We start from the raw sequence: 26,033 nt of genomic DNA on the forward strand, positions 1-26,033 counted from the left end.
GGAAACGTCTTTCTAATGCTCAGGCGAGGTATAGTTGTATTCAGCAAACACCCACTTGTTCTCCCGACAGCTTTGCCCACTACTTCCTCGGTTTTCTTCACCTGTAACCTGCCGAAGCCGCTGTACCAAGAGCACGGGCCCCATTCCATGTTTTACCAGGCGCAGTCAGTAAGCAGCTCCCCCGGGCCAGATGTGCGGCGTACCCTGGAAGACAGCAGGTTATTATCACACTGCCCAGCGCCCGGCGCCTGCTGTCGCCCTCGGTGCTCTCCCTGCTCAGGCTGGCAACCCCCGCACGGCTCAGCACCCCCGGCTGCCCCGCGGGCTACGCGGCCGTCGGGGCGTGGGGCGTTCGGCACGGCAGGCCGCCCGCAGGCCGCGCATGCTCAGTGGCGGCGGCTAGGGCGCCGGGGCTGCCAGCCCGCGGCCGCTGGCCAGGCGGGGCGGCGGGGAGGTGTAGCACCGCACCGAGCTGAGCCGCGCCGGCCATTGCGGGCGCTCCTTCCCCCATGGGCAGCCGGGCGACGGGCGGCGCGGGGAGCGAGCGGCCCCCAGGTGGGAGGCGGGGGGCGCCCCGCGTTTCTCTGCCGGCGACACGACCGGGGCCGGGGGGCAGCTGCCGCGCCGCGGGCTCTGCTTGCCGCGGCCGGGGCGGCGCTGAAGGGCCGCTCCGCAGCGCCGGAGCCTGCGCTGGGAAGGGGTGCGGGCGTGCGGGGCTTGGGGGCAGGTCTCTCCCCGAGAGTGCCGCGTACCGGGGCTGTCGCCGTGAGGTGTGTGCCCGCAGGGACCGGCACACGCGTGGCGGGGCAGCTCCCGCGACAGCCCGTGCGCTTTGGGGCGGGCGGGCACCGCGCGGGGAGGGAGCTGCGCGCACGGCGCAGTCCGCGCTCCCGCGGGAGGGAGAGCAGTAGTACGGCTTGATTTAACTCCCCAGCGCCGGGAGGGCAGAAGTTTTGTGCGGATTTTGATTTTCAGACCTGGTTTGCAAATTGTGTTTCCCTCTGTCAGTTTATAATACTTTTTTTTTTCCCTTTTTATTTTGTATTTTAAGAAGATGGCGTGCCAGAAGCACTTGGTGAGGGGTCAAGAAGGCTCACCAGAGAACAGCTATTTACAATGGCTGCGACAGCTTCTATAAACTTCAGTTCAATGATATGCTATTCAATCCTGGGGCCCTTTTTCCCTTCAGAGGTAAACAAACAATTTAGCCGGCCACTGTGTAGATTATTTTTCGCATGTTGAAACTTTTAAAAGGATCTCGAACACCACGGGACCTTTATGGCTGTAAGCTCTGAGTTAGACTTTTCGGTTGGGGGAATTCATAGTGAGAGCCTGATGCTGGCTGAAACAGATTAGAGTGTATATAACGATGACCTGCATCCTGTCCATGGGCTAATTTCATCTTCCCTGGGGCTGCACGGGAGATGGCAAACTAATGATATGAGATTGAAGTTGAAATGGATGCTTGGAGAAGGGAAATAATTTTTTGCCCAGTGTTGCATGGTAGTTTGGTAGTACAGCTGAGATTAAAACTCTGCTCATGTCCTGACTTGCACCTCAGTGCCTTAGCCACTGAATGACTTTTTTTTATAGCTACCTCTCTATATACTAGTTTATAGTTAAGTCATTCTGGGCCATCATTCACTTCTTGACCTAGCAACTGGAGGGGAAAAAAAAAATCTGCTTACGCTGAGTGAATACAATGTTTAAATATAGGATGAAAAAAAACAGTCGTGCCTTTACAGCAGAAGTGCGTTTCTCATATGACCAAGTTGTTCCCAAGTATTAAGAAAGAAATGCCAAGAATATTTTTGTTCTAAATATTTCAATGTGCAGCTTGTGCCCAAGTAAGTGTATTTTGTCAGTTGGATAAGTCAAAAATTTACATGGTGCTTTATGGGGAGGCATGGTACAGTGAAGATAACGGATATCTCTGTTCACTGCCCTCTCACCATGTGAGGGATCAAAGCTCTGTAGCTAGCTCCACTGCACACCAGCTGACCTGTATGAAGTCTGGTCACCTGTTCAGTAGTTCAGCGAACACCACAGTGTTTCTATTCATTGAGGAATCACTGTTGCTTTTACCTTGATTACAAGTGCAACATGTCTTTAAATTGCTGTGTTATCTTATGAGCCCCTAATGCCTTTGAGAAAGGAAATTGCTCTGTAACTGCACTAACAGAGAATAAAAAAAATTAAATGTGCAAGGCATGAATGTTATTCACCTCAAGAATTTGCCTACATCTTTACGCAGTTGTGATCTTTTTGCAGGCAGAAAAAAAGGGTGCCAGTAACACCGTTGTTGGCCTGATTTTTGGATGTTTTGCTTTGGTCGATTTCTTGACTTCTTTAATCTTGGGAAATTATGTAAGTATAATTGAAGCTGTAACTTATTTCTGTGACGACACAGGCTGGTACATGAAGACAGTTCTCTAAGGCTGAGAAAAGAGATATCTCTTCAGTAGCACTCCTGCAGGCTTGTGTCTGCAGTAACTGGAGCCTGGCCAGTCAGTCTGAATCTGATCTTAGTCTTGTCACTACAATTTAAAAATTACTCTTCTACAGTTCTTGAGGGTAGCATAGGGTGGTGGACGTGTAGCTGTTTTGTTTCTCTAACTGTTCTGTTTGCTTCAGAGTAATCTGCTGACCAGTTCTCCTTTCTATTACCTCCTTTCCCCCACCTCACGTTTTATTTATTGCACTTACTTCTATATTCTGTTCGCCTTTGATGCCGTTCTTAAGGTGTTTTGTTTTATTTTTTTTCTTCAGTTAGCTGCAGCCCTTGTTCTTTTCTGGTATGTTGTCTTTTTCTTAACATTTCCTCCTATTATGACTCTCTGCTGCTTAACTCTGTTTCCCCTTCCACTTCATTATACAGCAATGAGAGATAAATGTCTCCAGTTCTTGCAACTTCGGTTTTCCCACAGATTCTGGATTTTTCTCATGCTGGAGAAATTACAAATAAATTATATAACAGTTTGTTTGTTTATATGCTGGAGCGCTGCTGTCTATGCATTTTTGGCTAGGGCTGCTCAGGATCATAGCCTAAGTTGGGGCTGCTGCAGTTTCACAGTATTCTCTTTCTTTGGCTGGGCAGCCTCTTTGCTGACCCCATGGTGAATGATTTTCTCTGGTGGTGAGTGAGGTGGCTCATCAAGGTGTCACACAAGTGCTGTTGGTAAGTCCACTCTCGGTGCCTGTGATGGCGTTCAGTTATGGCACAACACTCACCGAGTACTTTGCAGGGGAGAGAGAGAGTAAGTGCGCTATCCTCGCTGCAGACAGGTGAAGTGAGCACCAGTCGAGGTGGACAGTCCAGCAATCAGAAATCCTGAGGGTTTCATTGAAACTCGGCAAAATATGGGCTTTAGTAATAATGGCTGAAACGCAGGGACTTTGTCCAGGCCTGAACAAGAAAAGAGTCTGAAATACCTACTGTCCTTAGGGGAAGTTACAGCACAGAATTAGAAGCTCAGATGTACTTTGTTATGGGATTGAGTTAGTAGCTTTACAGCGTGCCTCTCGTCGTCCTTCACCCTGGTGATGGAGTCTGAAATGATGGAAGGTGGAATCCTTTCCCTGGTAGCAAATGGGGAAGCCTGAAGCTGCCGTGCTTCCTATGCCAAAGCTTTGTGCTATTACAGGTTGTGATAAATGTGCTTTAAAATCAGCTTCCATTGTCTCTCCTGAGCCATATATGTGACAGGCATTGCTGACTTAGCATCACTGGTGGTGCTGGATGGGGAATGTATTGCTCTGTCTGTTTGTAATGAGGAATGCTGCTGTAACCTCCTGCTCTGCAGAAGCTGCAGCATGCCACTGTGAAATAGTTAACCGCACCATTGTCTTACCATTCCGAAAACTGCGTTAAGTCATTTAACTGTTTAGAATGTTTTTAGGTCCAGTATTGCATGAAGGCACACTAGCAAGAGCAGTGTCTCCAGATCTTTTAGTTATATGTGCTATAAAATGCCCATAATGTTTTGATTTCTTAACAGTAACTTACTTTGAAAGATTTTTGATCTAGGCTTGAAATAATAATGTGTAAAAATGGTATTTAATTTACAGCTTACGCATATTGGAGCAAAGTTCATGTTTGTGGCAGGGATGTTTGTTTCAGGATGTGTGACCATTCTCTTTGGGTGAGTAATTTTTGATGGTTGGTTTTGTTGTATTTATCTTCTAATCATTTTTATCCATTTTACTGAATGGGGGAAAGGCTGTGCATGTTGCCTGCTTAGACTTCAGCAAAGCCTTTGACAGCATCTTGCACAGCATTCTTCTGGAGAAACTGACTGCTCGTGGCTTGGATGGGTACACACTTCGCTGGGTAAAAAACTGGATGGATGGCTGGTCACAAGAGTTGTGGTAAATGGAGTTAAATCTAGTTGGCGGCCCGTCACAAGCAGTGTTCCCCAGGGCTCAGTATTTGGGCCAGTTCTGTTCAGTATCTTTATCAATGATCTGGACGAGGGGACTCTCAGTAAGTTCGCAGATGACACCAAGTTGGACGGGAGTGTTGATCTGCTTGAGGGTAGGAAGGCTCTGCAGAGGGATCTGGACAGGCTGGATCAATGGGCTGAGGCCAACTGTATGAGGTTCAACAAGGCCAAGTGTCGGGTCCTGCACTTGGGCACAACAACGCCATGCACCACTACAGCCTTGGGGAAGAGTAGCTGGAAAGCGGCCTGGTGGAAAAGGACCTGGGGGTGTTGATCGATGGCTGGCTGAATATGAGCCAGCAGTGTGCCCAGGTGGCCAAGAAGGCCAACAGCATCCTGGCTTGTATCAGAAATAGTGTGGGCAGCAGGACTAGGGAAGTGATCGTCCCTCTGTACTTGACACTGGTGAGGCTGCATCTCAAATACTGTGTTCAGTTTTGAGCCCCTCACTACAATAAAGACATCGAGGTGCTGGAACGATTCCCGAGAAGGGCAACGAAGCTGGTGAAGGGTCTGGAGAACAAGTCTTACGAGGAGCGGCTGAGGGAACTGGGGTTGTTTAGTCTGGAGAAAAGGAGGCTCAGGGGAGACCTTATTGCTGTATACAAGTACCTGAAAGGAGGTTGTAGTGAGGTGGGTGTTGGTCTCTTCTCCCAGGTAACAAGCGATAGAACGAGAGGAAACGGCCTCAAGTTGTGCCAGGGGAGGTTTAGATGGGATATCAGGAAAAATTTCTTCACGGAAAGGGCCATCAAGCAGTGGAACAGTCTGCCCAGGGAAGTGGTGAAGTCACCATCCCTGGAGGTATTTAAAAGATGTGTAGATGTGGTGCTTAGGGACATGGTTTAGTGGTGGAGTTGGCAGTGCTAGGTTAACGATTGGACTTGACGATCTTAAAGGTCTTTTCCAACCAAAACGGTTCTGTGATTCTACGATTCTATATGAAAAGATGGACACAAAACAGAGCTGGAAACTCTTGGGCATCTTTCGGGTGTTGGCTAACCTACTTTTTGCATCTTTATTTTTCATCTCTTGTAAAGCAGAATGAACACTTCTCCCTTTCAGTAGGTTTCAAAGCTTTTTTAGTAGTTTAAAAGCGAAGGAGTAAGGTTCTACTTATTTAAGTAACTACCATAGTTGAGGAACAGCAAGAAGTCTGTCAAAGTGCAGCAATATGGGAACTATTTATGCATAATGTTTTAATTATTATTTTCTTAAAAATATTGAGTGCAAATGAGAAGCTTTGCCTGGCAGGCAGAGAGGCTAAGCCACTCATTTTAGCAAAATAAAAGTTTTATTGTCAATGAAGGAAGCTCTTATTAGTTAATCGTAACTCATTGCATCAGACTCCTTGCACAGTAGCTTGGAAAAGGTATGAAATACGACAGAAGATGGCATTGGAGTTTTTCGCAGTTTAGGTTTTTCTTGTTCTTTTCGCCACGAAAGAAAGGGGAAAAGGAGAAAGCTGCCAGAAATAGTTCGGTAGAGTTTGAATGACATCACCAGTGTGATTAAAAAGGTGTGTCCTTCAATGAATGAGAAGTGGTTCTCCAGGGCCTTTAGTAAATGACTTGTCGCATCCCGAGAGTTCTCCATTTACTGTTTTTTTCAGAATGCTGGACAAGGTGCCAAGTGGACCAATGTTTATCGGTTTGTGCTTTTTAGTAAGAGCAATGGATGCAGTAGGTTTTGCAGCAGCAATGACAGCATCGTTTTCAATCCTTGCAAAGGCATTTCCCAATAATATAGCTACTGTCCTGGTAAGTGCAAAAACCAGTGTTACAGCTGAGTACCCGCAAATCATAAATTGCCAGTAGGCAGCCTAAAACGAGGAGGAGAAAAGCTGCTGTCTCATGGGCAGATGTATTTGAAATCGTCGCGTAATGTTTGTTTGTAATCTTGAATCACAATCCTAGAACAAGTTTAGACCATAGCATAACTCCAATTAGATATAAATTAAGCAGTATGTATTAGATTCTTATGTTTTGAAGACAACTGACCATTGATGGCAGTAGTTATCTCTTCAGTTGAAATCAGACTATTAAGATACTAATACAGCTTTTAGTGACTATTTCTACATGGATAGTAAGAACCCATGTGGACTGATTCAAGAAATTTGATTAATTCATTCAAATAGTTTTGCTTTAAATGACTGAAAGATGCAAAACTGGAAACAGTTTTTGTTTAATTTTTCTAATCTGTTGATAAAAGTGATGTATGAGGAGAGCTAGAACTCCTTGAAATCTGGAGGGCACTATTTCTGGTCATCAATGATTCATTTCAGCCAGAGATCTTACCCTTATTTAGTTGGTTTTGATGATGTTGGAGGAAAAAAAGTTTTGTATTTAATAAAATGCTGCTTTCTCTTTCTCTTTTTCAATAAATTCTGGTTTCAATTCAAATATAGACTGACAGAAATAACTGGGTTAAATTTTAATGAATGAACAGATGATTGCTGTCATGCAGACAACTGCAAAATTCCTTTTGCTATCCCACTTTGTGAAGGTCTCTACTAGCTGTTATCCCCCTTAGTGGTGCAGTGCCTTTTTTGTTTCACTAGCCTGACTATGTTGTGCTGCTCCTCAGAAAAATGGATTGCTTTTATTGGTTCTCAACATTCTTTTTTTTGCTTGCTTTCTTTTTCATCCTTTAGGGCAGCCTTGAAATTTTTACAGGACTTGGACTGGTGCTGGGCCCACCTTTAGGTGGCTTTTTGTATCAATCGTTTGGTTATGAGGTCCCTTTCATTACACTGGGATGTGTAGTGTTGGTCATGGTGCCTGTGAATATGTGCATATTACCAAAATACGGTAAGCACCCTTCTTCCTGTCTCCTTCACTCACCTTAATTTCTCTTGTATATAACTGTGTTTTAGAAAAATATCAGAAAAATATTTAGAAAAAATATTTAGAAAAATTCTGGAGTCTGATCCAACTCAGAGGGCAAAGCTCCAGCTGAATTAACTTGTGATCTTGATCAGGCCCATGTTTTAATGCGAACGAAAATTAATGCATGCAGATGGCCTGGAATGACTCCAACATCTCATGCACATCTCTGCAAACACTAAGAACTCTGTGTGGAAGTGAACTGAGATAAATTTTTGTTTTCTTTTGTCTCTCTAGCTTCAGGGCTTGGAAAGGATCAGTTGTGTCTGCTTAGGATCAGCTTTTCATTGCCACTAGTTGAAGAAAAGCTGGAGATAGGTTTTGCCTAAAACAAGAGAACTTGACATGTTTGAGGGGTTAATAGTGGGGGGAAAAACCCAGAATGATAGGGAGAACAAAAGGGGTTTATTTGTACTGAATGATTCAAGATCTGATTAACATGAAATTAATGAGTGAGGGGTTTAACTAAAATGCTGGAGGTCATATAAATTTTAGTAAATTTTAGATGGTCCTGCTTGGACAGAAAGTTAACTTAAATCTTCACACAAGATCCTAATTGCAAGGTTACAGTTCTGTTAGTCTTTTCTAGAAAAAAAATAGTAAATTTAAAATACGGTGGCTTTTTTTCTTTTTTCCTATTAAATATGAAAACCTTGGAGAATAACTTCATATATATTGGCCTTTAGAAGAAACTTACAGTGTTAACCGTGTGCTGCTGCTGCTGGCTTATGCCCCACCTCCCCAAGCTCCGAAATTGTATGGAGTCATGATATTACTGGCCAATTTGAAACTACATTAAATTAATGTTAGCTCTGAGCTGGTGGATGCTAATGAATGAACTTTAGTTCTGTGTATACTTGGAGACCACATCCAACTATTAGAGCACCATCAGCATCCGGAAGGGAGCGTGACTTAGAAATGACACCTAACCTTGGCATCTGAAAGAAGCTTCCTGTCTGGAATACAAATTGAACATGTAGGACACCCGAATGACTAGTTGATTAAAAATTCGGACAGATGTCAACTGATAAATAGCAATCTTTTTATTTTACTTTAAAAGCATGTTTCTTTGGATATGAATGGTTCATGCATGTGTGCGTGCGTTTGTTTTAAGTTGGGATGTATCCATGAGATTTTCATTGCGTAAGGGCTAGTGGAGAAGTAACCATATTTTCACGTAATTGGGAACAGGACATGCTTTTGCTCTTTTCAAGTTGGGGATTTGCAATGTTGGAATCTAAATTGTGTACTTTTATTCATCTATCAAATTCGGGTTTTTAATATAAAAATTAGTATAGTGCATAATAGTCTACTATTGACTTTCATTTGTTAGATGACAAGAGAAATAGGACTAGAAAAGGGGAAATACTGATTTCTTTTCTGAAGCAAGATCATCAATCATGAACTTATGCTGCTGAAAATAATGTGATTTCTCCCCCTTTTCTCTTGAAACAGATTCGATCCCTAGCAAGGACTCCTTTTGGAAGCTCATTCTTCTGCCGAAAGTCTTACTACTCTGTCTTAGTATATTTTCTCTCAGTGCGTGCTTGGGCTTTTTGGATCCCACAATGTCTCTATTTATCCTGGAGAAGGTAAGTCCTGTTAACATGCAAAGATTCCTGACTTGCTGAATAGTAAATAACTGGTTATAAATGTGGTTTAAATATCCCAAACAAAATTAAGCCTTACTCAACTACACTGCTTTAATTAACTGTTAAGAATTTGATTGCCAGATAACTTCATTTCCACCGTACTGACAAATCGCAGTTTCCATTTACACCATCTGTTGCTGCTGGGTCTCGGTAACTTTGAGAATGAGGAAATGTAGGGCCTTTAAAACACATGCTTTTTCCACTTAATTGGCTTTCAACTGCAGAGTACCTTCTCTGAACAGGGCATAGCAACTGGTTTTGTAAACTAGGCACTTTTTCCTCCTTTCTGAAGACAAATTCTGTAAAATTGCAACGGTCACTTAACAGCGTTATCTCTCTTGATGTGGATATTTGATTTTGAGGACATGATGTCACAGCACTGCCTTCTCTTACAGCAATGCCAAAATCAAACTGATTGCAACTATGTAGCCTGCCAGCGTACTTCTTCACTCACTCGTTAAAAAGCCAAATGCTGTTTTATTTATTTATTTTTAATTTATTTTAATATTTAATTATTTTTTTCCCACTTAATTGCATTTATTTATTTTCCCCATGGTGTTTATGGTAATGAATTTGAAGTAAACAGTTTATGATTCTGTTCCTGTGTGAAATTAAGCAATGCTTTTTGAGTAGTTTATTTGTTATTTTTTTTTCCAGGGAATAGCATTTCACAGGTTATAGTGCTCCTACTTTTCCTCTGTCTAGTCCAGCATTTAGAGCACTCGTCCAGGGTGGAGGAGATTTGGTGCTAACCTCTTCCATTAGTGGAGATGTGCATATATGTCTTCCACCACCCAGGAGGGATCTGTAATTATCCCACTGGAGAATATTGCACATTGCTGTGGCTCTTCTGCTTTCCCTCTGCTCTGTGCTAGCAGATACTTGCCATGAAAGGGCTGTAGCCTACTTGGCAATGTGTTCTAACCACTAAATTAGAGTGGTTAGAACAATATGGCAAGGAAATAGTGAATATTCATGTAGCCTATGACACATGAAACATCTTGGAATTCCTTGTAACTGGTAGTTAAAGCACTCATTTGAGAGACTAGTATGCTTTTGGTTCATTACACATTTTTTTTCAATACAGAAGTGTTACTCTGCATTAGGAAAATGTACACCTCGGGGTGTTTGCAAAAAGCCTCTTACTCATTCTCGTAAAAATCCTCCTTTGGTTGAAAAGCTGGAGTTGTGTTTTATAGCACTACTTCCTTTTAAGATGCACTGATTAGCATGCAGTGGACAACTACAGTATTAATGCTTTTCTAAGTGGAAATAAAACTGGATTGGAGAGGTAAAGACTAAATCCACCTAAATTTCAGTGTCTGAAGTGTCTGTTTCAAATGTGCCAGATAGTAATGTTAGAATCCAGTGTGCTGGCATAGGTACATAGCATAGTGTTTTCTCCTGAGATTATGTAGGCTTTATCTGAGTACAGTTGTGTCAGGTGTTGTCACTCCATGCCTAGAAATATAAATGAAGGAAACTGGAACTCTGCTGATGACTTCAACTACTGGAAAAACCCCTGTATGGTATCAGTAAAATACTGAAAATCATGCATTTCAGTATTTTGACCTAAAATGAAATTCTTGGATTGTCCTTTAATGAATGTAGCATATATGGTTTGTTTTGGTTTTTGTTTTATTTGTCTTGCTTCCCATAGTTCAAACTCCCAGCTGGTTATGTGGGCTTGGTGTTCCTTGGTTTGGCACTCTCGTACTCCCTGTCTTCTCCCCTCCTCGGACTCCTAAGTGACAAACTGCCAGTGAGTACTACCCTGCTGTTTGTGCAGGGTTAGTAAAGCACTCTGTGCATTTAGTTAAAACTGGAGGACTTCCCATATTGAAGCAATGGACGTAGGCCTGGTGCTGTAAAGGGATCTGTCTTTCAGGACGTTGCACATGCACTGAATACTGCCAACTTGAAGGTCTCTTTTGCAAGGTCCAGGTAATACAAGAATGTCCGAAATAGTGAAGGATGTTGGACGAGTATCCTGTAGTTGAAATGTATTGAGCTTTTTCAGTGAACAAAGCACCATCTATTTCCAGCCAATATGGAATAGAGAGTGGGAAAACATGTCCCAGTTATTCATGCTTTTGTCCACATCTAATTTTATTAGCTTTTGAGAAGAGGAGTGAAGATGTTCTCGTTAGCTGTATTGACTTTATCTCTTAAAAAGTGTAATGTCCAAATTAGATCAGCGCACAGACTGGCTATGGTTCTCTGGCTCTTAACTGCACCATAGAAAGAGACTTCGACAGTGATATATCTAAAACTGCCTGATTGACAGCCACTGCTAATTGATCAAGGAAACCTAGACTTTGAATGCTGTGCATGAAGGACAGTTCCAGTTTTCTGACGCTGTTTTTTTCCCACACAAACTAATGGTCTTTGTACATGAGAATTACATGCAATGCAGTGTATATTTCTTGCACTAAGGAAGAGGAAGACTTAAAATACTTGGCTAACAGAGAAGTAATGTTACTCAATATCCCGAAGAAATCTCTGTATTAAGCAGCTGCTGCCAGTGATTGCATTGGTGGTGAGGAAGCAAATTCAGTGTTTCTTCGTGGTGTTTAGAACTGGCAGAGAAATTGTGAATTCCCAGTTTATGTGTAATGATGGTCTCTGCAGGAGCAGTACTTTTTAGAGGATGAAGATTTAGAAAAGGGGTATTAGGAAAGACAAAATAGTTACGTTACAAATTCACATCTTTAAACTACATACTTCTTCCTTTCACAGTACCTCAGGAAGTGGCTGCTGGTATCTGGAGGCTTAATGACAGCACTGTGCTTTTTCATGTTAGGACCTGCTCCTGTACTGCACATTGAAAGGTACAGAACTGCCTCTTCTTGAACCTGTCCCTTCATGTAATGTTTTTGTGATAGCTATCATGACCATAGTCATGTATGACCCCAAGTCTATAATTAGCACCTCTGACCACGAAACAGTTTTTTTTTTAACTTTTAACATGAGACTATGAATGTAAAGCAGTGGAAGCATCTGAAAGTGGAGATTTTACAGCTTGGTGAAATAGATCCTTTTCCTTTGCTTTTTGTTGCTGTTTGCTCATGTTAATGCATGTGGTGGGAAGAATGCTGCTTTTTATTTTCCTCTCCTATCCATTCTGTGCTGTTTCCAGTGCAGCAAAACAAAGTTTCCTTTGTGTCTTATTTTTCAATTTTCTCTATTTCATGAGTATTTCTTAACTATAGGTTTTATTTGCATCGCTGTGCAGCAGTATTGATTTTTATTCTCTCTGTATATAGTTTACTGAGGAAAATGCCAGATTATAGCTTTGTTTTCAGCTAGCTAAGTAAAGACAATGTCTTTCGCACCTGAACACCACATTGCCATAGCTCTCAAGTTAATTCACAGCAAAACACTCTACTACATTTACAAAACAGCTGCACAGTCCTTTTATCCTAGGTTATATACTCTGTTAAAGATGATGGTAGGTTTGCTAATGTGCAGAATTAGTCAACTCCTTCCTCCTAGACTTCTAATTTATAAAGAAGATGATACATTTGAAACTGATGAGATCATACATTTGAGCTTGTGAGAAAGAGGAATCAGTACAATCTTCAACATTCTTTTCTTTAGCTAAGTCTATTTGGGTATAATGTATTAGGCTACAAAATTTTAGCTGCAGATCCTTCACTGGTGCAACAAACCAGGTCTGGAGCTTGGACATATGTATGCTGAGTTAAGCTCGTCTCTCTGCCTCTTCTCTATGTGCTCCTCTTAAAATGAACTGCATTTGATAAGGAATTATTTAATTTGAGCACAGGATTTTCAAATTCTTTTACCAAGTATTTTTTTAAGCATAGAACTGTATTTTCAAGTCTTAGTGTTCAATTTAAGTAGAGTTCTTTTTGGCTTCAGGAAACCTCGTGTTCTGGGCAGTCATGGAGAGCTGATATAACAGCCTTCAGTCAAATGGGGTCCTTACTTGAAGAGAGTCTTCAGCAGCTAACTTCTTTTAAATGCCTCTTTTTTCAGTCAGCTGTGGATGTTTGTGCTGGTGCTGGTTTTAATTGGCTTTTCCCTTGGCATGAGTGCTATCCCAGTGTTTCCAGAGATACTGCACTGTGCATAGTAAGTAACTCAGTCCAACACATCTTTAATGTTACTGACAGAAGGAAACTGCAGCTAATTTTCAGGAGTGAATATGAAGTGGGGTTTTGGTGTGGCGTTTTTCCCCCTTTTTGAAACAAAGGTAGCAAATAACACTTAAATGCTTCCACTACGTTTTTGTCTTAGTTTTTTCTTACTGGGCACCCCAGTCATTATACTCCAAATATAATTTTGTAAATGTGTACCTCAGTACTATGAACACACTGAAGTCCATCAGACTTTGCATCTCATAGCATGGGACAACCTGTGTGTGGTTTCATATACTTAGGATTTATTTCAACTTCTGAAGTCGATGAACAGCAAGCAGTTTGCACTGGATTTTCAGACTCCGTTGGCTTTAACAGCTGCACGTACAGGAGTCATACTTGCTCAAAGTACAAGGTCTGTGACGTGGCTTGGCAGTAATGACCTAGAAGGGTCTTGATTTACTCTTATTAGTATGTTCCTCTTGGAACAAGGACTTTCCTTCTTAGAAGCAGCCTGTCACTGTTTTACATTTGCCATATGAAACATGGGGAATGAGCAATAGTGTGATGTTAAGAATCTCACTCAGAAGATATCAGAGATGAGAAGTAGTACTGCAGTCCTCCCGAGAGGCAGCAAAGAAAGTACTGGGTAAACAGGTGTGATTCCACTGTACGCTTTTGCTTGGTAGCTATTTATGTTGTGTGTAAATTAAAAGGAGGCAAAAAACTTTATAGGGGAAGGCTATAAACTGACTCGCAATAATATATTGTACTACTCTAACTGGTCTGTCTTTCTGCAGTGAGAATGGATTTGAAGAAGGTCTGAGTCTGCTGGGACTGGTGTCTGGGCTCTTCAGTGCCATGTGGTCCCTTGGGTAGGTATACAGTCACCTTTTTGTAGGCTGTGAGCATTTGGTTGTTTCACACTACTGCCACATGAAAGCTGGCTGCATTACAACCAGAAGTCCTGCGTTGCAGTCACTGTGTTGACCTTGATTCAAAAGGTTCTTGCTAAACAGGTGCCTGGTTGCCATGTTAAAACAAAGCTTTTTACCCAACAAAGGGAATGGACTCTGAACTTGTCTTCCTTGAAATGTATTGCCCTGCATATCAAAAAGCTGCAGTCATTAAGTGGATGTTAGATTGTCCTTCTGTGTGGTCATTTTTGTTGTCACTGAAATATTTAATGCTTAATATAGAGAGAGGTAGACCCTATTTTTTTACAAATCTAAGTCCTCCCACATGAAGTGAGCTAGAAAATATCTGCTCCTGACTAATTCTGTTCCCTCTTTTTCATTTTCCACATTTACCTCCTTTTGTCTGGGAATGCTTAGGGTAGAATCTTCTCTTCTCTTTCAGCAACAGACATTATTCAAGGTCTGTGTTTGTGTAGCTTAGCAGAATGTGTCTGCATTTCTTACCCAGTGGTCGTCGCAGAAGTGAGTGAAAGGCACTGCTGGCTGAGTGACCCTTCAGAGTTGTCACTCAGTGGGACGTGACAGAGTCCCCTGTTGACAGCTACTCCCAGGATTTTTTTTATCAGTCATTGCAGTCCGGTGTGGCTGCTGATGGGTTTCAGTGGTACAAATTTGCACCATTTTTTCCAAACTGACAGAAGTTCTAGCTGTCCTGTTTATTTGGTGTATGGTTCAGTACAGATATAGGTAGTATAAAGTTACCAAACCCCAGTTTTATGCTGTTAACAAACATGGTTTTGTTACGTGACTTGCTTCCAGGAAGTCCCTCTAGTTTTACATAGTTTTGTCCCTTTCTGTGGCAAGAGACCATATCATGTAAGACCTTTTATGAAGTGACAGTAGCTGCATAAACTTCAATGGCATTCTTAGGCGTGAAGGTGCAGGGCAGTTACGTACAGCTCAACCTTGCAGTGACCACGTCTGTCACAATGTGCCTCCCCATCTGCCTATATCTGTCAGTCTTTTGTCTTGAAGTTTGGAAGGTTTACATTTTGAGGGATGAGAGTTTCAATTTCTTTTATGGTAGAGGTGATCTGTGTAGATGCCCTGTTAGAACATGGTACTTAATGGGGCCTCTAAGCCGTTCCAGATACAGAAAAGAGTGCATTCAGCTTTCTGATGTGGATCCTGTTTCTAGCTGAGGAGGTAACTAGACAGGTTTATTGGGACCATGGCAAACAAAGAATTAATATTTATTGTAGATTATAGGAAAGTTAGGTCTGTGGAAGACAATCTCTTTGTTGACAAAGGAGAGAGAATCAACAGAGGGAGGTCACAAAACGCAATCAACAAATTGTCTGAGAATATGCTATGTTATCTTTCTTGTTTGGGATGCCAGTACTTCATTTTGATTTGTGCAGGGCATTTGCAGGTCCCACTGTAGGAGGATTTCTATATGAAAAGTTGGGTTTTGAATGGGCCTCAGCCATCCAAGGAGGATGGACACTGTTAAGTGTAAGTAATTACACATTTTTTGCTTTTTTATATCTATTGCAATTATGAGCTATTGCATAAGGTTATTATTATTATTACAATTGTAACTGACTGTTTCCTCAAAGGGTCTTGCAACTGGAATATTCTATATCACTGAGGCAACAAGGAGAAGGTATGCTGAGATATCTATTCTTTATTTTACCTGCAGCCATATAAAGCAAACCTTTGGAAGCTGTGCTTCCATTTTTTCCTCACTACCAGCCTGATAATGAATAACAAGATGAGCAGTAAAAATATTGCTTAAATACTTTGTCTGTATGCTTTCCTACATCCCCACTGACCTAAACAGAGACCTAAACCAGGGAATGTCTGTTCTATACAAGCAACAGGACTGTGGCATTAAGGAGCAAACCCTACTGATGCTTCCTCCGGGAGGGCGTCTGTGAGCTGGTCGCATCCAGAGAGCAGTGGTCAATGGATCAATGTTCGGATGGAGATTGGACAAGTAGTGTCCCTCAGGGGTCCATATTGGGACCGGTACTGTTTAATATCTTCACCAGTGACACAGACAGTGGGATCGAGTGCACCCTCAGCACATTTGCAGATGACAGCAAGCTGAGTGGTGCAGCTGACATGCGTGAGGGACGGGATGCCATTCAGAGGGACCTGGACAAGCTTGAGAAGCGGGCCCGTGTGAACCTCATGAGGTTCAAAAAGGCCAAGTGCAAGGTCCTGCACACGGGTTGGGGCAACCCTTGGTATCAATACCAGCTGAAGGATGAAGGGATTGAGAGCAGCCCTGCGGAGAATGACTTGGGGGTACTGGCGGATGAAAAGCTGGACGTGACCGGGCAATGTGCCCTTGCAGCCCAGAAAGCCAACCGTATCCTGGGCTGTATCAAAAGCAACATGGCCAGCAGGTCGAGGGAGGTGATTCTTCCCCTCTGCTCTACTCTTGTGAGACCTGGAATTGTTCAGCCTGGAGAAGAGAAGGCTCTGGGGAGGCCTTATTGCGGCCTTTCAATACTTAAAGGGAGCTTATAAGAAAGATGGGGACAGACTTTTTAATAGGGCCTGTAGTGATAGGACAAGGGGTAATGGTTTTAAATTAAAAGAGGGTAGATTCAGACGAGGTGTGAGGAAGAAATTTTTTACAATGAGGATGGTGAAGCACTGGAACAGGTTGCCAAGAGAAGTTGTGGATGCCCCCTCCCTGGAAACGTTCAAGGTCAGGTTGGACAGGGCTCTTGGCAACCAGATCTAGTTGAAGGTGTTCCTGCTTATTGCAGGATGCTTGGACTAGATGACCTTTAAAGGTCCCTTCCAACCTGAACCATTTTATAATTCCGTGCAATGATAAGTATGAAAGCTATACTACATGGTTCTGTGCAATAGTGGGGAACCAAATCCAGTGATCCATGTAGCTCTTTCCAGATAATGTGTGGCTTTTTTGCTATAATGTTAGTATTGCATAGAAGTACCTAGAGCATATTAAACCTGTTTCTGCTCTCTTGTTCTTTTTCTTGTGCAAACAGTTCCAGTTCCAGCCTGCAAAATCCTCCTGGTAGTAATGAAGAAAGAACTCATCTGATGGGCAGTGAAACATAGCCAGACGTACTTTCAATTCTCTGTTTACTTATTGTGGCTTAACCTAGTGTTGAGATGAGTGGACTTAACAGTGTTTCATTATTCTGGAGCTGGAATACGTGATCCCTTAGTGAGCAACCAGTTGTGGTTCAGTTGTAGCTGCATTACTGTTATGAAACACTAAACACTGACTGCCTTTCTTTTGGAAGTCCTCATGTGGATTGGCTGAAGTGATGAGTAACCCTCAGATGTCAGCTGTTTAATTGTGTTCCATATACAGTGCACCACTGTACATGGAAAGGTGTGTTTTCAAATGTCTGGTTTCTATACTTGAGCCTGCTGTGCATTGTTCTTGGGTAAAGCTACTATTTTGCTACCATGGTTTTCTGTATTTTTTTAAAGAAAGTTCATTATCTTATAATACTTTAACTGATAACATAAAATGTTGAAACAGAATTTGAAATGACAAAACATTAAGCACAATGTTGTTTTCAATAAAGCAACTTTTTTTTCCTAAGTTCTGTGAATTTTCTTAGACAACAAGAGACTTTGTGCCTACCAGCACTTGCATTATCTTGAAAGTGCCTGAAAATGTGAGGCAAAGAGCGAAGAGAAGAGCTGGCATCTCCACACAGAACTAACTGATCTTCAGTCCTGGAGGAGACTTGGCATCATGTGTGTATGTGTGTATTATATATGAAGACTCAGCTTGATATGTGAGATCTGTTTTACTAATAAATGCCAGCTCAAATGTTTGTACTAATTGCCTCTGCAACAGTAAATCTATCAAAAGTGTAGGTCTACTATTTTCCAACAATGGGGGGAAAAAATCTCACCTCCTCCAGATGCTCAGCAAAAAACTCAAGGGGACCTGAGACAAGGACATGCCTGGCAAACACACTGGACTTCTTGACCTCAGTTGTGGCAAGAGTCTTTTTAATTTGTTCTTGAGCCCAGAACTGGGTCATAGAAGGAGATCTCTGTGGTACCCATTTTTCCATAAATAAGAAAAATGGTATAGTCCTAGCAGTTTCCAATCAGTTTCTCTTGTGAGTAGCTACTGGAATTTACATGAGAAATACTTCTTTCTCTGCCAGAGCCCTTTCTGGGGCACTAGCAAGAACTCCTCTGGTAGCCAGCTGAACCGTGAAGCATCAGGGTACCAAAGGGCAGGCTTCCTCTGGGAACATCCTGGCAATAGCTCACTTTGCTTTTTTATCGGGTGTTATACTTCACTGAAACTGGGAGTGTACACCGCAACCTATTGGGAAGTGCTGAGCCTGCCAGTGCTAACTGTGAGGCAGGTGAGAAGGAGCTGAGAGGACTAGAGGTAGACACAAGGTGCACAAGATGCAGATCTGTAGGCATGAGACTTAATTAGCTCTTTGTTGAATGGCTTGTTCGATTACCTGATGTGCTGTTAGGACTTGAAGTGGCTGGGATTAGCAGAAAGAGCACAAATGTCATTGAAATTAATGAGCTGTCCTGCAATGCATGAACTTCACCAGACCTCCAGGAGAAACTAGACAGGCTTAACTAATCCCTCTAGCTCTATGGCAACACATCTTCTCCCCTCTTCATTCTTTCATGTACACAATAGAGGCAAAAGAAACCTGAAGAGGAATCCTGGTTTCCAGGTTTGTTGTTCAGATCAACTCACAAGCATGTTCTCCTGCCCTGATTAGTCAGGAGTCCTGGAACCATGGTTAAAGCAGAGCAGTGGGATCTCCTATGGGAAACTCAGCAACCCCCCTGGCCAGTGCTGTGCTTGTCTCATGCGGTGGTGGGTCTAAATACCCGTCTGCTGTTACTAACGCAGTTGTTCAATCTGTGAAGCTGTGATAAGTGGGGACTGTGCCAGGTATAGCCAAACTACACTTGGCTAGATTGGAGCAGCACTGAGCTGGGGTGGCACAGGTAGAGTCCGTGCGGCAGCACCGAGCTTGGGGCTGGCCACCTGCCTCCTGCAGCCCTGCCTGCACCCCGCAGCCCTGAGTCTGGGCAGGAGTGTGCCTGTGCTGCTCTTTGCTGAGATTTCCCAAACTGTCTTCTCTTCCTGCTGTGACCTGGGCTTGCCTTCAGCTGCATTAACTACAGCAATGCCACGCCTGAATCATTTGCAGATCTGGCAGGCGACGTGTTTCTTCAACTGCAGCACAGTGGTGCCTTCTCCGTGACTCCTCTGTCAGTGGCGTAAGGCAGAATTGCTCAATGCTGACGGCTCTCCTGCCTTTGATGGTGTGAGACTTTCCGGGCAGGGTGATTGCATTGCCTGGTGTCGGCTTTCTGCTGCTCTGGGGAATTCCTGGGTCTCATGCAAGACTTTCCCGTTTAAAGACTTTGCTCACTCCGTCCTCCTCTTGGGTGACTTCCAGGCTCCAGACATGGGGCTTCCTAAAGCTTGTGCCTCTGCTGTGCTTTTGGTGCTATTTGCTCTGGAGGCCTGTGCCCTGGACAGCTACATCGCAGCTGTCTATGAGCACGATGTGATCTTGTTAGAGGATACTGAGGTGCTGGTTTCTCCTGAGGAAGCCTTAATGCTGATGAACAAAAATATGGCAATTTTGGAAGTGGCCGTCAAAGAAGCAGCCAGACAGGTATTATGACAGAGTTAGAGACATTAATTTTTGTAAACACTGACCATTTATTAATTTTCTTAATGGCGTTCATGGTTTTGTATGTTGGTACCAGGGTGCCCATATCATAGTGACTCCTGAAGATGGCATTTATGGCTGGGTCTTCACAAGGGTAACAATATACCCTTATCTTGAGGATATCCCAGACCCACAGGTGGACTGGATTCCATGTGCGGATCCTGGAAGATATATATCATCCTTGCTGTTCATGGGGGAACGGTCCGATGGGAAAGATGGCTACCTTTAGGAGTGGCTATGGATAGTTTTAAATGTCTTGGAACACCTGCTGTGAAATGAAGGCAGGTTAGACATCATGTAGTTGCCATAAATAGCTTCAGACAACTTCCTTCATCATTTTTCTCTCTTGTATTTTCTCACTGTAATTCTTTAGATTTTAGTTAATATACTCACAAAGGTTGAAATTTACTTAAAAGAAAACCAAAAACTGACAGAATCTACGTTTGAGTAATGTATTCCATGCATGTTGTAGAAAAGATTTTTCTGTTTCTGTTTAAGATACAGGAATATTAGGAATATTTGTGAATAAAATAACAGCTACTACTGAAAGGATATACTGCACAATTTCAAATTTATATTTTTGAATCATGACATGGTAGCCTTTTTATTCTGTTATTTTCCTTAATAAATTGCACTGTTTTTTGAGGCTACAATATTTGGTGAAAAGTAACGAAACACACTATAGAAGAAACAAATCCTAAGCAACCTCAGCACCGCAGCTGAATCGAGAGCTGACGCAGAAAGCTGAGATTAGCCCATGTGTCAGTGTAACATCAATGCTGTGCCACACGCCGGCAGCAGAAGAGAGACTCAAAGGTGCAAAGATTCACTTTCACTGCAAGGAAACCCTTGTGTTCCTCACTTATCTAACGTAAGGTGAAGCCAGAGTTCCAGCACGCTAAGCTTTGAAGCACAAAACCGCTGCCTTCTGTTGAATAACAGAAAATGGCAGTCTCACATTAGAAATTACTAACTTAAACCCATCATTTTTGTGATCTGTTTGGCCTTTTTATGGATTGACTGGTTTTGATGTTTTATTTCCTTTTTTCCTGCCCCACTGTTTAGGTTTGCTCCCTCACCAGTGCTGGAAAGACTGAGCTGTCTGGCGAGGAATAACTCCATCTATGTGGTTGCAAATATGGGAGACAAGAAGCCCTGTAATTCCAGTGATCCAAGGTGCCCAAGTGATGGTCGCTATCAGTACAATACCAACGTTGTCTTTGATTCAGAAGGGAAACTGGTGGCTCATTATCACAAGGTAAGAGGATTTTACAAAGTTCGGGAAGTGCATGATCATCAGGTGATTAAAGACATGCAACAGAAGCTGCTTCCTAAGCTTAAATAGAGTCATTATATAGCAGGTGTCAGAGGCAGGTGAAAGCCACTGCTTTAAGATGTCTTCATTCCTGCTATTCTGAAATTAATAGCAAGTAATTAAATTAAATAAATTAAAACTCAAAAAGCCCTCTATTTTTACTGCTGCTCAGTTGGAAGTGACACATAAGATATTAAAACATTAATGTCCTAAACTCTTGCTAACTAAATACAAATCCCCTTCATGAGTATAAATCAGAACCACAGATATTTGTGCTCGACTCCTCTTGCAGTGGTATGAATTTTGCTTTTCAAAGTCAAGATACAGCATGTTCACAAAACATATTCTCCATTACTTGTATTTAAGTGAATGAGTATTACATTCAATATTATTCCGATTTAAATGGTTTGATTTATTTTCTAATCTATTTTTTTCTCCATTCCTTCCTTTCCACAAACAGTACAACCTTTTTGTGACAGAGAAACAGTTTAATTACCCCAAGGATCCAGAATTTGTGACTTTCAATACATCCTTCGGCTACTTTGGCATTTTCACGTGTGCAGACATACTCTATCATGACCCAGCTGTGGTCTTGGCAAGCAGATTTCAGGTTGACACCATTCTGTTTCCAACCACTTGGGTTAACACTCTCCCACTGTTGTCTGCACTCCAGTTTCACTCAGCGTGGGCCATGGGAATGGGCATCAACTTTCTTTCAGCAAATACGCGGAATGCTACTTTACAGATGACAGGTAATTTGATATTGGTTTAATTGATCATGTTCACTTGGGCAACATTTATATCTATGTAGTGCAGTTGACCTGAGCTTTAGGCACGCACACACGTGTCAACAGGATTAGGACAAGAGAACTTGTACAGATAAAAAGGAAATCAAGATGGGATATGCAAGCACTCAGAAACGCTCAGGTTGACTAGATCACCTTTAGTTATTCGTTAAATGATCACTCCTGAGACACAACGCATATGAGTCTTCATCTTCTGACCCTGACCTTGGTGTTTACGGTGTTTGTTCATGTGAAGGCCCAAACTTTTTTTTCTCCACTAGGTGGAAACCTAACGCTGAGAAATGTTACCGTGAGTCTTGCAAACATAGCTTCTGGGCTGGAGACCTCCTGTCAAGTTTTCTCTGCAGGCTCTGTTTTCACTGGATATTTTTCCTGAACAGATGGTAGAAGTCATGCACAAGATTCATAAGCTTTGCCCATGAAGCGAGAGAAATTTACTAGTGATGCTAAAAACTAACCCTAAACTTTGCCTTCCAAATAAAAGCAGATACAGGCCATTCCTTTAGTTCTCAGTCATTGGTGACCCTGTGTCATACAACTCATATTCTTTGTGGATAGGTTTTACTCTGGGCTTTAAAGATTTATGTATTTATCTAAAGAGCTTGCATAAAGATGTGACTTTTGGTAATATCTTTTCCTTGCAGAATTTTTTTGACTTGACAATGTTACTATTCATTTTAATCAGAAATATTGATTTCTGATGCAACTAAACTCAATGAGGAATGTATAGCTCCAGCCAGTTAAATCATATGTAACTACATATAATTAGTATGCTAATCTTGTCACTTACAATACATGAAACATCAGCATTTGCTCTACTTTCCATTGATTGCAAAAAACATATAGGATAGGATTGTAATCCATGAAGGCTTAATTTCGTTTCAAAACAATTTGGTAAACATTAGAATAAAATATGGCACATGTTTAATTAGTGAAGACTACTTACTTGCACCGTACACTTGCTTTCAGATTAAAAGCTTTCTGGTGTTATGTGTTTGCAGGGAGTGGTATTTATGTCCCAGATGGTCCGAGAGCATATTATTACAATACAGAAACATAAAATGGTCACCTTTTGGTGACAGAACTGAGCTGACGCCCACGTCTCTCTCCTGACTATCCTGCTGCTGTTGACTGGAAATTGTATGCCAGCAGGATCGAACAGCTTCCATCAAACGGCCACTATTTTAGTGGGGTCATTTACCACGATCTCTTCTCCTTCACGGAGCTCACTGAACCCAAGGGAAATCATTCCATTTGCCAGCAGAACCTGTGTTGCCATCTGAATTACAAGATGGTGGAGAAGCAGAAAGATGACATTTATGTTCTGGGTGCCTTTGACGGGCTACATGTTGTTGAAGGAGAGTATTATTTGCAGGTAAAGATTTTCTGTTGTTATTTGGACTGTGGGAAGGCTGGAATATTCTCTTTGCAGCCCATTTGCATTTGTCTCATTATTCATTATGGTTCAAGAGGGGGCATTTTTTAGGCCCCTCTGAAAACATTTGTTTTCTTCATAACACATTTTGACTTCATTAGGGTGTTGATCCTGCTTCTCTGTCTATGCTGAAAATCAAGACTCTGAGTTGATCCTGTGCTATAATGCTTCAAGGTGGTTTCCATGTATGTGTACAAAAGGGAGAGAAGGTCATAGAGTTTTCCCTGTTTTCATAGGGATGCTCTTGTCACAACCAAGAGCTGTTTCCTACGCTGTGGTTTGTGCCACTGTGCTGATGTGATTCTCCAACATGCAGTAACAAAATGAAGAAAGTAAATATGGATATAACCTTTGTATTCACATGGCTTTTCAGTGGATTAGTTCTTTTAAATGTCACTGGTAGGCTTTTTTCAATATGCTATATCTTTATAGTGTTCTCACTAGAGTAGGCAAATAAGTATGGCTTTAGTTTTTTAGGAGACTCAGCCAGAGCTGAAGTAACTTACCTAGGTCACAAACTATTCCACATCTAGGACTAAATGCATATGTATTATGCATGAATGCACAAATGACTGATCAACACACATGTGTACACACAAACACAGTGCGTTGCTGTGGTGCTGGCAAAGAACTGTCTTTTTACGAAGTTTCAAGTGCCACCCATGGATACTCTTGGCCTAAATAAATGAGTACATGTATTGAATAATTTTGTCATCGTGACAGCTTTTCTTACAATAAAATCCAGCTCTTGATTATGGAAAGCTTAGCAGTATTTTGCCTTTCTGTATTCTCCTCTCTGCAGATATGCACACTGCTCAAGTGCAAGAGCACAGACCTGAACACGTGTGGGCAGCCAGCGGAGACGGCTCAGACCAAGTTTGAGATGTTCTCCCTCAGCAGCACCTTTGGCACCAACTATGTTTTCCCAGAAGTCTTGTACAGCGGGGTGCAGCTGGCCTCCGGGGAGTTCGAGGTAATGGGACACCCTTGTGAGTTGTCAGACTTGTAACACAAATGGTCGAAGAGCCACTATAAGACACAGGACCAGCTTGGAAGTTATCAGTGTCCTCTATTTCAGTGATTGGCTTGAGTTCAATGCAGCTTTTTTTCTGCCTGATTTTCCTGGTTGCGTTCATACAGCAGGTCCATTTTGCCAATCCCCTTCTTCCCAGTCCCCTCAAATCCCCTAGAACAAGGTCTTGCTCAAGACAGAAGTGTAGATTTTCTCAGACTTTGTGGTAGCTCCAAGTGAGCTACCACATCTCTCAACTAGGCCAACATTAATGAATATATTATTTTGTGTTTTTCATATGATAGTACTGCTTTGCTGATGTTCTTGTTTATTTTACTTTTCCATAACTAGGTGCTAACTGGTGGACGTCTGATAAGTCAGACTAGTACGTCAAAGCCAGTTTTGAGTGTAACACTCTTTGGGAGGTGGTATGAAAAGGACCCTCCACACACACAGCAAGCTTCACCATGATTCCACTGCAGATCCTTTAAGATCTCACCTGCTTGTTTCTGTAATGCTAATTAATCATAATGTTAATGTTAATTAATGTTAATACCCATAATTATAATGGCATTCTATTTCGCAAGTTGCTTATCTAATAGTCATTGCACATTGATTTGTTGACTCGATTTTGCAGCAAAAATAAATTGATCTGCTGGGCAGTTCTGTATGTGTTTTTGTATGATAGCATTGGTTGTCATAGGCTTGACCATGACACTGAGGACAATAGAAAATAAATTCCTCTGACTTTAGTGGTGTAGAATTCAGGCACATAGCAGTGGGTTGTGGCCCAAAAACAACCCATTTTTAATTTTTTGAAATTTTTGTGGAGTATTAGAAGTCATTTCCATAACACTGTTCCACCCCATCTCTGAATACACACTTCTCTAAACCAGAGATTAACAGAACCTTTGAAGGCTGATGGTTGAACTGTCATCATTTACTTTGAAAAAGAAAACAAGCCTTGAAACACTGTTTCTTCAAAACCAGTTATTCAACTCAGCACACGGTGTAATATGTTATCATGCCATGCCCTAACTTACAGTTGGAAGAGTCTGCTTGGAATCCTTCTGGACACAGTTTTAGAGTGTGGAAAATTTCTTTTCCACAAAACTGTTGATAACTGTGTCACCTTTTTCAAGCAGTCAGGTAGGGCATATCAAAAATTCCCCAAATGAGCAATTTTGCAGGTGCCTATCTGTCTTCCCATGAAAGGGTTGCTCATGCTGGCGTGAGGGAGAGTCAGGACTGTGCAGGCAGGTGTTGGAAAAGACTGGTGAACAGCTTGAACATCTTGAATGCACTGGCACGTGTGTGGGTGCAGGCTCTGCAGGCTGTACCTTCTAAGAAAGTGGACTGGATTAGTTTATGTGGTGCGTCTGAGACTTCTATGTACTGTTAATTCTGTTGTTTGTTTGGCAGGTTTGTTTTGAAATAAAAACACTGTTCGCATTTAATCTGACCAACATTATGAAAAATAGACTTGCAGGATGTAAAATACATTGGTTTTGAACAAAGTGAATGTTGTAAAAACAAGATTTTAGTTTCTAGATGTATTGAATTGTAACCCTCTACAATTCATATAATAGACGTAATGGAAAACACCCTACTTGTTTGTGGAGAAAAAGTATCGTATCTCTACATTTATATCTGCGCCCCAGGACACGGTATCCTGTTACAGCTACGCAACATAACTATGTGCTGTTGCTAAAAATGAGTGGCTTCTGATTACCT

The 26,033-nt window shown here is 42.0% G+C and overlaps 1 protein-coding gene and 1 pseudogene across 4 annotated transcripts; both read left to right on the forward strand.

Moving 5' to 3' along the window:
• Nucleotides 1-408: 408 nt before the first annotated feature.
• SLC18B1 (solute carrier family 18 member B1) lies at nucleotides 409-20,849 on the forward strand. Of its 4 annotated transcripts, XR_011048297.1 has the most exons (15): nucleotides 409-555; nucleotides 1,052-1,191; nucleotides 2,272-2,367; nucleotides 4,069-4,142; nucleotides 6,055-6,202; nucleotides 7,096-7,252; nucleotides 8,783-8,919; nucleotides 10,640-10,741; nucleotides 11,719-11,810; nucleotides 12,979-13,074; nucleotides 13,880-13,954; nucleotides 15,418-15,511; nucleotides 15,616-15,662; nucleotides 17,026-17,756; nucleotides 20,797-20,849. XR_011048297.1 is itself a non-coding variant. In XM_068402447.1 (14 exons), exons 1-14 carry the CDS (start codon nucleotides 510-512, stop codon nucleotides 17,096-17,098), a joined length of 1,377 nt encoding a protein of 458 aa, XP_068258548.1. In that variant the 5' UTR covers nucleotides 409-509; the 3' UTR covers nucleotides 17,099-17,836. The 4 variants fall into 4 exon arrangements, 2 of the variants coding, with proteins under 2 accessions (XP_068258548.1, XP_068258562.1); XM_068402447.1 differs by lacking the exon at nucleotides 20,797-20,849 and having other exon boundaries at nucleotides 17,026-17,836; XM_068402461.1 differs by lacking the exon at nucleotides 20,797-20,849 and having other exon boundaries at nucleotides 1,055-1,191; nucleotides 17,026-17,836.
• Nucleotides 19,462-24,838, forward strand: LOC137660921 (pantetheinase-like; annotated as a pseudogene).
• Nucleotides 24,839-26,033: the final 1,195 nt, after the last annotated feature.

Source organism: Nyctibius grandis, chromosome 1 (genome assembly GCF_013368605.1).
Source record: "Nyctibius grandis isolate bNycGra1 chromosome 1, bNycGra1.pri, whole genome shotgun sequence".
Classification (NCBI taxonomy): Eukaryota; Metazoa; Chordata; class Aves; order Nyctibiiformes; family Nyctibiidae; genus Nyctibius; species Nyctibius grandis.